Source organism: Schistocerca gregaria, chromosome 8 (genome assembly GCF_023897955.1).
Source record: "Schistocerca gregaria isolate iqSchGreg1 chromosome 8, iqSchGreg1.2, whole genome shotgun sequence".
NCBI lineage: Eukaryota > Metazoa > Arthropoda > Insecta > Orthoptera > Acrididae > Schistocerca > Schistocerca gregaria.
In genome coordinates this window covers 368,317,568-368,329,948 of record NC_064927.1, presented here as the reverse complement: position 1 = coordinate 368,329,948, position 12,381 = coordinate 368,317,568, and the positions used below count along the sequence as shown (strand labels likewise).

Here is a 12,381-nt window from a genome sequence, read left to right as displayed (position 1 = left end):
CACGAGTGATGTGCGATGGGGTCCCATCTTATATGAAAACTATTGAATTTAATGCGTCTTTCTCTTGTGGGGCGGGTATGATATGCTGGCGAAGCATAACTCATTAACGCTGGACAGTCACATTGCACGACTTCGGTTTTTGAGCGCCCACCTGTTAAAATAAATAAAAATGGGCCAATGATGAACGTAGCCGTTAAGCCACACTTTATGGTGACACGTTCACCACACAGAGGAACTTCAAGCACCGTTACTGGAGGTGAAGACCTCTACACTCGGCGATTCTTTGTGTTCACCACACCCGTCACAGAAAACTGAGCTTCGTCTGTCCATAGGACGGTCCAGGACCAGTCCTCGTCAACTATAATCCTTGCGAGAAAGTGGAGAGCGAAGTCAACACGTTATAGGTTCTGTGGCGCAAGCTGCTGTATGGTACGGATATTGTAGGTATACCATTTGAGAATGGTTCGAAGCCAGCGATATCATCAACCACCTGTGATGCAAACAGTATTCGGCCTCTTTCCGGAGAGACTCCCAGTTCTCCAGCTGATTCGAAATTCATCATCATGCTCTGCACAGTAGGTGGAGAAAGAGGACCCTCTCGTAATCATTTTAACTTACGCTATTCTCGAAGTGCAGGTGCAGTATTACTGTTGTTTTGATAACAGAGCTTCGCCAATAATCTCCTGCTCCTTTTCTCCAGGCTCATGTTGGCACGTCAAGAAGTGCACTGCGATTGGTCGGGTGTGTGTGTGTGTGTGTGTGTGTGTGTGTGTGTGTGTGTGTGTGTGTGTGTGTGTGACTATGAATGACGATGACTTATCACGGCAAGTGGTGGCCATATTTCGAAATGGACCGTGGCGCTGTGACGCATGGAAATCTTGTACCCCATATTGTGGAAATTAATGCTGCCAAGTTTGGTACCCGTACAGTAATAACCAGTAGTAACCCGTGTTACAGCTTGTTAAATAGGGAAAGTGTAATTGTAACCAGCTGGTTATATATATATATATATATAAGTTTCTATCTCAGACAAATATCTGAGTGATTTCCCTTAATACATCGTTTGTGCATTTTGGTTCGAATTCACTAAAATTCTTTCGGGTGTGTTACTGCGTCATTATATAGCGAAACTGCTGACGCTTCGGCAACTACTGCTGGCTGCCTTCACATGTGGGCGGTTGACTACTTGGAACTTATGGTTGCTGCCTTGCAATATACAAATGCAGCCCAGTCCTCAGTTTGCAGATTACTGGGCGCTATTTCGTACTGTATGTTGATAGGAAGCTGTGGTCAAGTGGGCAGTCAATACAGCGAGAACTCTGAGTGCTCTTCGCCGTACCTGTTGGACGGTTGCTATGCTACCTCCACGATCTCTGATCTTTTTCTTAGTTGCAGGAGGCTATCTAGATAAACCACATGATTTCTCAATTGCAAAGACACGACATACTTGTCTTTATGTTATCCTCCTGTCGATTTTAGTATAATGATCGGTCGGCGTATATCACTTGTGCTTCGCAGTTCATGCATTCGATGGACGTTTCGTCTCACCGTTATACAGTGTGATAAAAAAACAATATACACTGTTTGATCAGAAGTATCCAGACAACTATTAGTGGACATTAGTATGGTGTTGTAAGTAGACTGTTTAGGTTTTCTTATTGGTAACGCCACGTAGCGCTCTGTATGGAAATCATTGGCTCTGCTGTGTGCAGTCTGTGGCTAGTTTGCATTGTTGTCTGCCATTGTAGTGTTGGGCAGCTGGATGTTAACAGCGCGTAGCGTTGCGCAGTTGGAGGTGAGCCGCCAGCAGTGGTGGATGTGGGGAGAGAGATGGCGGAGATTTGAAATTTGTAAGAATGGGTGTCATGAACTGCTATATATATTATGACCACTAAGGTAAATACATTGTTTGTTCTCCATTAAAATCTTTCATGAACTGCTATATATATTATGACCACTAAGGTAAATACATTGTTTGTTCTCCATTAAAATCTTTCATGTGCTACCTATACCTATCAGTAGTTCTTGCCTTCTGTAGTTTGAATCTTTTATTTAGCTGGCAGTAGTGGTGTTCGCTGTATTGCAGTAGTTCGAGTAACCAAGATTTTTGTGAGGTAAGTGCTACGTGAAACGTATAGGTTAATGTTAGTCAGGGCCATTCTTTTGTGGGGACGTTTCAGTGTATATCCACCCTTCACCTATATGACGGCTGGAACTCTATTGGGGACACTTTCAATGAGGCGTATGAAAGTCTGTGCAGGACTGACAGCGCATTCTTCTTTAGGGGCCGAAACCAGATAGTAGTGAGACGCTGGGATCTGGACGTTCTAACTCATATCAGAGGTTGTTCGTTTTGGTTCAGGTAGGTACTCTGGGCAGGTTAGTCCTGTGTGTAGACATCCGCTGCCACATACTCCTGCAATCCTGCCCAGGACTTGTAGAATCCATGCCAAGCGGAATACACTGATCAGCCCTGAATATTATGACCACTGCCCACCCCGAGGTTGAATGCCTCCTAGTGACATTGTGGGCGCGTGACACGTTAAGGAGAGGATGTAAGCGGAAGTCATAATAGCGAAGATACAGCCCGCAACTGCGGAAAGCCACTGATCCAAACTGTTTTGATAAAGGGCACATTGGTGAGTCGTTGCGACTGGAAACGAGAATCTCTGAAACGGCGAAGCTCGCCGTATGTTGGCGTATTACTGTCGTGTGCACCTGTGGAAAGTGGTTGAAGGAGGTGAAATAACGAGTATGCTGCATGGTATTGGACGACCACGTCTCGTCAGAAAACATAGACGTTGGAGGATCGGACACCGTGTAATTAATGAAAGGCAGCGATTGTGGCAGATCAGACGCCAGAGTACACAAGTACACAAGTGTTTCAGAGCACACCGTTCAAAGGCCATTGTTGAACACGGAGCTCCACATCACACGTCCCCTACGTCTTCATCTGTTGACCCAACGAAATTGTCAGTTACGATTCCAGTGGGCACAGCATCACTGAGTTTCCGCCGTGGATCAATAGAAAAGTGTCGCCTGAGGATTGAATCGCATTTGTTTTTACATCATGTCGACGATTGGGTCCTTTCACGCCGTCCCCCAGGCGAATGGCTGCACGAAACACTCACCGTGCCATAGATGCAGGCCAGTGAGGGCAGAATTATGCTATGTGGTACACTGAGTTGGGTTTCCGTAGGATCTCTGGCGGTAATCGAAGGCAACGGCACGTTAGTGAACTACATGGACATATTGTGGACTACCTGCATCAGTTCATGCTTGAAGTCTCGTCCTGCGGCGATGGCATCTTCCAGCAGGTTAACTGTCGGTGTTGCAGGTCAGAATCTTGCTGCAGTGGTTTGAAGGGCATTATATTGAACTCACATTGATGTCTCTGCCAGCAAATACGCCTGATACGTACCCTTTGGAACACAATCTGTTCGAAGACATCTCGTGCCACATACTTCTGAATCCTGTCAAGCACTTTGTGAATCTCTGTTGTACTGTGTTTAAAAGTGGAACAACACGCTGTTAAACAGGAGGTCATAATATTTTGGCTCATCAGTGTTATTATTGTCCTCAAACCATTCTCACACAGATGCTGCTTCGTGACAGGCTGCATTGTTACGCTGATACGTCTCCAGACACGTCTTCGGCCTGGAATCTCATTGACTGGAGTACAACTGTATTCAGTGACGAGTCCCACTTGGGACCCCAGCGCCAACGAAGACGTATTTGGAGACGACCAGGGCAGCGGTGGGGTACCGACCTGACTGCCGCCCCAGTACGGCCCGACAAGTAGGAGTGATGGTCTGCAGGACCATTTCATTTCATAGCAGGACCTCTTTGGTTTTCATCTGCGGTACCCTTTCAGCACAGCGGTAAGTCGACGCGGAACGTCGATGATATTGTACGCTCTGTGAACCTAACCTAACCATCCACTAACGTAACCTTCATGGCAAGCCGTCCTGGGCTTATATTTAAGCAAGATAATTTCCGCCCACACACGGCGAGAGTTTCTACCGCTTGTCTTCGTGCTTTCCAAACCCTACCTCTGTCAGCAAGGTCGCCGAATCTCTTCCCAGTTGGGAATTTGGAGCATTATGGGGACGGTCCTCCACCAGTTAGGGATTTTGCCGATACAACGCGGCAGTTGGACAGATTTAGGAACGATATCCCTCAGGAGGAAATCCTACAGCTATCAACTACTGGCAAGCCGAATAACCGCTTATATAAGCTCCTGAGGTGGACCAACGCGCCGCTAATTTGCTCAGTTTTTGAAGCTCTTTCTCCTGAATAAGTCATACAGTTCCTCTGGAAGTGTATTCACTTGTTTGTGTGCACATGTGCATCACATTTACAGATTTCCATACCATTTGGATAATTCATTCGTGGTGTGTCATTCTTTTTTCCTCTTAGAGTGTATTTCACGGCTGTCAGATGAGTGAAACCAGTATTAATAAAGATGGATAACAGGCAATGACCCCACTTGACAGAGAAATACAAGGCGAGCATGCACATTTAGGAACGCTCTGTGGAAGGAAAACCACCTTAGCTAGAAACGACGGTAGGTCTTGAAAAAAAGTTACTAGCACTGAAATACCTTACGTGATAGAAACAACCAAGTTGTCCACTGACAGCGCTTAAATGGCACTGTCAAAAACCAGTGTTAGGTTCGTTATTCGTCTACATATACATCATACTGCGCAAGCCACCTCGTCGTGTGTGGCGTAGAGTAGTTTTTGTGCCACAAAAGCCTCTGTATTGGCCCTAATTTCCCGAATTTTCTCCTCGTGTTCATTTCGCGGGACGTACGTGGGTGAGAAGTAATATGTTATCCGACTCTTCTCGGAAAGTGCTGTGTCGAAATATCAATAGCAAGTGTCTCAGTGATGCCAACGGCTCTCTTTTAACATCTGCCAAAGAAATTTGTTGAGCACGCTCTCGCGCCGGCTAATGATCCCGTGACGAAACGCGCTGTTCTTTGATGACACTCTTCTCCCTTCTCTATCAGTCCTGCCTGGCAGGGATGCCAGGCAGATGAACAATACTCAACAATCGGTCGAACAAGCGCTTTACAAGACACTTCCTTCCTCAAGATTCTTCCTATGAATCTGGAGTCTGGGATCTGCTTTTCTCACTATCTGTTTTGTGTGGTCATTCCACTTAACGTCGCTCTGAATAGTTACTACTAGATATTTTGCTGTAGATACTGTTTCCAGCGGTTTGTCATCAATAGTGTAGCTGTACAGTAATGGATTTTTTCCCTGCGCAAGCGCAATATATTACATTTATTTACGTTCAGGGACAACTGCCAGAACCTGCACCATTCATGAATCCCTTGCAGGTCATTCTGCAAATCGATACTGTCTTCTAGAGTTACAACTTTGTTATAGAGAATCTCATCATCTGCGAACAACCTTCAAGAGCATCCAACAGTTTCTACTAGATCATTTTATACAGATTGGAAACAGTAACGGCCCTATCACACTTCCTTGGGGTACTCCGGAAATTGCCTTTACGTCTGTCGATTTTGTTCCGTTACGAGAGACGTATTGAGTTCTATCTGTAAGGAAGTCTTGAATTCAGTCGCAAATCTGCTCCGATACTCAACAACTTCGTATTATTTCCACTAAACGGCAGTGTTGGACGGTGTGAAATGCCTTCCTGAAGTCAAGGAACACGGCATCAACATGGGCGCCGTTGTCTACGGCGCTGTGAATCTCGTGGAGGAACAGAACGAGCTGAGTTTCGCAGGATCCCTGTTTGCGGAATCAATGTTGATTTCTCTAAAAACGTCACTAAAGCGGTACAAATTTAGAAATGTGCCGCAATGTTGATTCCGTTGACTAAAAAGCGCATTTATGTATGGCACAATATCAAAAACTTAGGTATAGGGCCAGTATGGTATAATAAATTAGGACAGCTATCTGTGGGTGTGTAATTCTCCTTAGGTTTAAATTCTGACCATGGCATCTTAAGAAGATATACGCATATAAAAAACGTTTTGCACCACCTGGGTTACTATACTTCCGGAACCTGTACAGAAAACTGGAATAGAGACCAACATAAACATCATTTCCGACCTTTTTACTGCTCATAAAAACAACGCATTGCATGTTGTACCAACATACAGCGAGAGCTTCCAGGGTGGTGGTCCAGATTGCTGTACACACCAGTACCTTTAATACCTAGTAGCATGTCCTCTTACATTGATGCATGCCTGTATTCGTCGTGGCAAATTATCCACAAGTTCACCAAGGCACTGTTGGTCCAGATTGTCCCACTCCTCAACGGCGGTTCGGCGTAGATACCTCAGAATAATTGGTTGGTCACGTCGTCCATAAACAGCCCTTTTCAATCTGTGCCAGGCATGTTCGATGGAGAACATGCTGGCCACTCAAGTCGAGCGATGTCGGTATGCTGAAGGAAGCTCGAATTGTCGGTCATGAAGACGAATAATGCCTCGCCACTATGCTGCCGATATGGTTGCACCATCGGTCGGAGGACTTCATTCACATACCGTACAGCCGCTACGGCGCCTTCCATGACCACCAGCGGCGTACTTCGGCCCCACATAATTCCACCCCAAAATAGCAGGAAACCTCCACCTTGCTGCTCTGGCTGGACATTGTGTCTTAAGGCGTTCAGCCTGATCGTGTTCACTCCAAACAAGTTTCCGATGATTGTCTGGTTTAAGGCATATACGACACTCATCGGTGAAGAGAACGTAATGCCAATCCTAAGCGGTCCGTTAGGCATGTTGTTGGGCCCATATGTACAGTGCTGCATGATGTCGTGGTTGCAAAGATGGTCCTCGCCATGGACGTCTGGAGTGAAGTTGCGCATCATGCTGCCTATTGCGCACGCTTTGAGTCGTAACACGACGTCGTGAGGCTGCACGAAAGACATTATTCAACGTTGAGGTGTTGCTGTCAGTTCCTCCGAGCCATAATCCGTAGATAGCGGTCATGCACTGTAGTAGTAACCCTTGGGCGGCCTGAGCGAGGCATGTCATCGACAGTTCCTGTCTCTCTGTATCTCCTTCATGTCCGAACAACGTTGCCGTGGTTCACACCGAGAGGCCTGGGCACGTCCTTCGTTGATGTCCCTTCCTGGCACAAAGTAACAATGCGATCACGATCGAACCACGATATGGACTGTCTGGCATGATTGAAATACAAACAAGACGAGCTTTGTACCTCCTTCCTGGTGGAATGACTGGAACTGATCGGCTGTCGGACCCCCTCCGTCTAATAGACGCTGCTCATGCATGGTTGTTTACATCTTTTGGCGGGTTTAGTGACGTCTCGGAACAGTTAAAGGGACTGTGTCTGTGATGCAATATCCACAGTCAACATCTATCTTCAGGGGTTCTGGGAACCGGGGTGATGCGAAACCTTCTTTGATGTGTGTACATAACTCAAAAACTTAGTACACATAATACTTGCGTTAGTGCTAAGTTTAGGATGGTTTTTTGTTAGCTGAAAAGTTTACGCCAAACCCTCGGAAGACATTACACAATATTTCCGAATATAAATAAATCCAATTGTCATATTTGAGCATCTCAGGAATCTTGGTGAATAAAAGCGACTTACGTAAAATGTTTATACGAATAGACTTAGGAATAAATGTACAGTAAATACGTTTTACCGGCCATACTATGCAAGACAGAAGGCTATCAAAGGCGACTGTCGTATTTGTCAGGGTTACTATACTGAAGGGCTCGCCGTTGAAGTGGCAAATCTTTGCAAAAGTTCGTGAAGTAAGAAAACTTTTCCGCAGTCGATTTATTGGGCTTTAGCTCTCAACAGCAGCAAAGTGTTGAGGACATGGTGGATTACCGATAGAGCTCACGAATCAATGCGTCGTTGCAGTCAGAGCAGATAATCAAGTGTGAAGTAAACTTTTTATTTACTCTACAGTACCTTAAGCTGTATTAAAGACTGTATATCGCCAGCCACGTCCTGCCCGCATGTTAGTCAGTTATGAAAGTTAGCAGAATAGTAGTCGGGCAATGCGGTGGGTGTGTTGCCGTCCCCTGCACACCAACGTAGCCATTGGACTATGAATGTCTTACATTTATTGAGACCTATTTGAATTGCGTGCGTGCTACTCTCTCTCCCTCCCTCTCTCCCTCCCTCTCTCCCTCCCTCTCTCCCTCCCTCTCTCCCTCTCTCTCTCCCTCCCTCCCTCAATTCCTCTCTCCCCCCCTCTCTTCCCCCCCTCTCTTCCCCCCTCTCTTCCCCCCCTCTCTTCCCCCCCTCTCTTCCCCCATCTCTTCCCCCATCTCTTCCCCCCCTCTCTTCCCCCCTCTCTTCCCCCCCTCTCTTCCCCCCTCTCTTCCCCCCTCTCTTCCCCCCCTCTCTTCCCCCCTCTCCCCCACGTCGCCCTCTCCCCCCGCCCGTCGCCCTCTCCCCCCGCCCGTCGCCCTCTCCCCCCCGCCCGTCGCCCTCTCCCCCCCGCCCGTCGCCCTCTCCCCCCCCGCCCGTCGCCCTCTCCCCCCCGCCCGTCGCCCTCTCCCCCCCGCCCGTCGCCCTCTCCCCCCCGCCCGTCGCCCTCTCCCCCCCGCCCGTCGCCCTCTCCCCCCCGCCCGTCGCCCTCTCCCCCCCGCCCGTCGCCCTCTCCCCCCCGCCCGTCGCCCTCTCCCCCCCCGCCCGTCGCCCTCTCCCCCCCGCCCGTCGCCCTCTCCCCCCCGCCCGTCGCCCTCTCCCCCCCGCCCGTCGCCCTCTCCCCCCCGCCCGTCGCCCTCTCCCCCCCGCCCGTCGCCCTCTCCCCCCCGCCCGTCGCCCTCTCCCCCCCGCCCGTCGCCCTCTCCCCCCCGCCCGTCGCCCTCTCACCGCCGCCCGTCGCCCCCTCCCCCCCGCCCGTCGCCCCCTCCCCCCCGCCCGTCGCCCCCTCCCCCCCGCCCGTCGCCCCCTCCCCCCCGCCCGTCGCCCCCTCCCCCCCGCCCGTCGCCCCCTCCCCCCCGCCCGTCGCCCCCTCCCCCCCGCACGTCGCCCCCTACCCCCCGCACGTCGCCCCCTCCCCCCCGCACGTCGCCCCCTACCCCCCGCACGTCGCCCCCTCCCCCCCGCCCGTCGCCCCCTCCCCCCCGCACGTCGCCCCCTCCCCCCCGCCCGTCGCCCCCTCCCCCCGCCCGTCGCCCCCTCCCCCCGCCCGTCGCCCCCGCCCCCTCCCCCCCGCCCGTCGCCCCCTCCCCCCCGCCCGTCGCCCCCTCCCCCCCGCCCGTAGCCCCCTCCCCCCCGCCCGTAGCCCCCTCCCCCCCGCCCGTAGCCCCCTCCCCCCCGCCCGTAGCCCCCTCCCCCCCGCCCGTAGCCCCCTCCCCCCCGCCCGTCGCCCCCTGCCCCCCGCCCGTCGCCCCCTGCCCCCCGCCCGTCGCCCCCTGCCCCCCGCCCGTCGCCCCCCTGCCCCCCGCCCGTCGCCCCTCTGCCCCCCGCCCGTCGCCCCCTGCCCACCGCCCGTCGCCCCCCTGCCCCCCGCCCGTCGCCCCCCTGCCCCCCGCCCGTCGCCCCCCTGCCCCCCGCCCGTCGCCCCCTGCCCCCCGCCCGTCGCCCCCTGCCCCCCGCCCGTCGCCCCCTGCCCCCCGCCCGTCGCCCCCTGCCCCCCGCCCGTCGCCCCCTGCCCCCCGCCCGTCGCCCCCCTGCCCCCCGCCCGTCGCCCCCCTGCCCCCCGCCCGTCGCCCCCCTGCCCCCCGCCCGTCGCCCCCCTGCCCCCCGCCCGTCGCCCCCCTGCCCCCCGCCCGTCGCCCCCCTGCCCCCCGCCCGTCGCCCCCCTGCCCCCCGCCCGTCGCCCCCCTGCCCCCCGCCCGTCGCCCCCCTGCCCCCCGCCCGTCGCCCCCTGCCCCCCGCCCGTCGCCCCCTGCCCCCCGCCCGTCGCCCCCCTGCCCCCCGCCCGTCGCCCCCCTGCCCCCCCGCCCGTCGCCCCCCTGCCCCCCCGCCCGTCGCCCCCCTGCCCCCCCGCCCGTCGCCCCCCTGCCCCCCCGCCCGTCGCCCCCCTGCCCCCCCGCCCGTCGCCCCCCTGCCCCCCCGCCCGTCGCCCCCCTGCCCCCCCGCCCGTCGCCCCCCTGCCCCCCCGCCCGTCGCCCCCCTGCCCCCCCGCCCGTCGCCCCCCTGCCCCCCCGCCCGTCGCCCCCCGCCCCCCGCCCGTCGCCCCCCGCCCGTCGCCCCCCGCCCGTCGCCCCCCGCCCGTCGCCCTCTATCTATCTATCTATCTATCTATCTGTGTGTGTGTGTGTGTGTGTGTGTGTGTGTGTGTGTGTGTGAGAGAGAGAGAGAGAGAGAAAGAGAGAGAGAGAGAGAGAGAGAGAGAGACTGGAGGAAGGTATCCTGTTTCCTAATTCTGTCATCCAATGCATAGGAAATCCAGACACGTTAAGGTACAGTGATAGGGGTGCAGTTATGGATTCAAAGCAGCAACCACAAATCCAAAGTAGTCATTCGGCCTTCAGTGGTGATCGGAAAGTCAGTAGTTTTATCAGTACATCCAGAGGTGCCTTATTGTACTGAACTTGGATAGCAAATATCTTCGATAATGTGATATTACTTCTGTTGATATAACGGTTGAATAATACGCGGCTCATTCTGATGGGTCTTGAACGATTTACTTGATTTCCCAACTACATATGAAACTGTCATATTCCGAATTTAATACAGTTACTAATCCTTCATATTCCTGACATTTTTCTATTATTTTAAAAATTCTCCCACTGTTTTCGTTCCCCAAAATTATGTATACTTAAAGTGGAAAAAAGTGATTTCGTACATTACTACAAGAAATTAGGTTTTTGAAACATTGTAATCAGGTTTTCGTGAGATATTAACTGTGGTTTTTCGGGAGTCTGTCTACCAACGATTTTTAAATTTTATGTCATACTCGCCTGTGTGACGTTTCGGGTTGCTCTTCTCAGAACACGCGGCCTGAACAACCATAAGGGTCCTACAATTCTCCATAAAAGGTTCAGAATAACTGTACTCCGTGGCGAAACGATTTGTTTCAGTGTACGGAAAAGACATTTACAATGTATTGAACGCATAAAACGATGAGCGTCTTTAGATTAACCAGGAAGATCTTTGACATCATAGACACTATCTGGGAAACGATGGTTAGCTGACGCATAGGGGGACCTCAAGGAAGTCGTTGACCCACTGTAAACCACGCGGACGATTTACAGACTGGAGACTGACCCTAATAAGTTCGCGTCGAGACAGTTAACAGGAACAAGTCTGAAACTGCAAAACATACGAACAGTAGGACGGTCAAGAAGTTTTGGGAAGATGGCACAAAAAGAATCTTCAGAGCGCCAAACGAAATTGTGTTGTGCCTGAGTATAACACGTTTATATTTCCTTATTTGGGTTACTTATCAACAACATTTTATTAATATGGCGTCCATTGAAGTAAGTGTAATAAATTAAGTATAGCGTTTGTGGGTTAAGCGCAGTGCGGGAGCGTCGAGCAGCGGTGAAGAACACGGTTTGTGCCGAGAAAGCTCTTAATCCTGTAAAGTGCTTTCAGAGTGCAGATAAGTTCTCTGGCGTATTACCTTCTATATAGCAGCTGCTACTATCTGCGTTTCGCTAATCCGTCGTCCCCTGCAGATCCGGGGCCTGTCGGAAAAAGAGATATAATACAGTGAAATCGTCACGTGTGTTTTGTGTTTTCTGTCCACGTAACCATTCATCTCCACCCAGAGTCCTAGTGCGTCCTTTTTCTGTTGCTCACACCCCAGCTCCCACATACTGTAACTTCACTGCGCGCAAGAGATAAAACTGTCCTAACATTCCTGAGGTACCCCCCCCCCCCCACCCCCCTGCCCCCCTCCCCCAAAAAAATACCACACTCGTAGTAGCCGACTTAGCCTACTTCTCAAATAAGGTTCCATTTATCGGATAGCTTTAGAACTCCTTTGACTCAAACTTTTTAGATTCCCCGCTATCCAGATTTGCTTACATTTCCGTAAACTACAGAAGATAAATATCTGTTCGGGTAAAAGCAGGTACAGATCAGTTGAGATATCGTAATGCATTGGTGGGAAATCTCTTGCGTGGGTACAGTTGCAAGTAGGACCACATACGAATGGCGTTCAGTAAGTAATGCAACACATTTATTTCTCTCCCAGTTCCGGTTGAAAAACAGGGGGATTTTTTTTTTTTTTTTTTTTTTTTTTTGTTGGACATCGCGGAATTTTCTCGCTTCAGCCCCTATAGTTTCATTAAGTTCCGATATGAGATGCCGAGCTTCTTTTTGGTGTAAAACCAGAGCATCGCAGATATTCGTATGCGCTTGCAGAATGTGTGCGGAGATCTTGCAGGGAACAAAAGCTCGACGAGTCGTTGTGCGAGGAGTCTGTCATCATCGCCGCAAGGTCGCGCAAACCTGT

At 51.8% G+C, this 12,381-nt stretch overlaps 1 protein-coding gene across 1 annotated transcript in view; it reads left to right on the top strand.

Annotated features, from left to right (window-relative positions):
* The window catches only part of LOC126285193 (basic proline-rich protein-like), a 58,134-nt gene that overhangs the window by 37,173 nt on the left and 8,580 nt on the right, over positions 1–12,381 (top strand). The window contains exon 2 of the mRNA XM_049984500.1: positions 9,319–10,189. Coding sequence (XP_049840457.1) covers positions 9,319–10,189 — 871 coding nt within the window. The remainder of the gene's footprint in view (positions 1–9,318; positions 10,190–12,381) is intronic.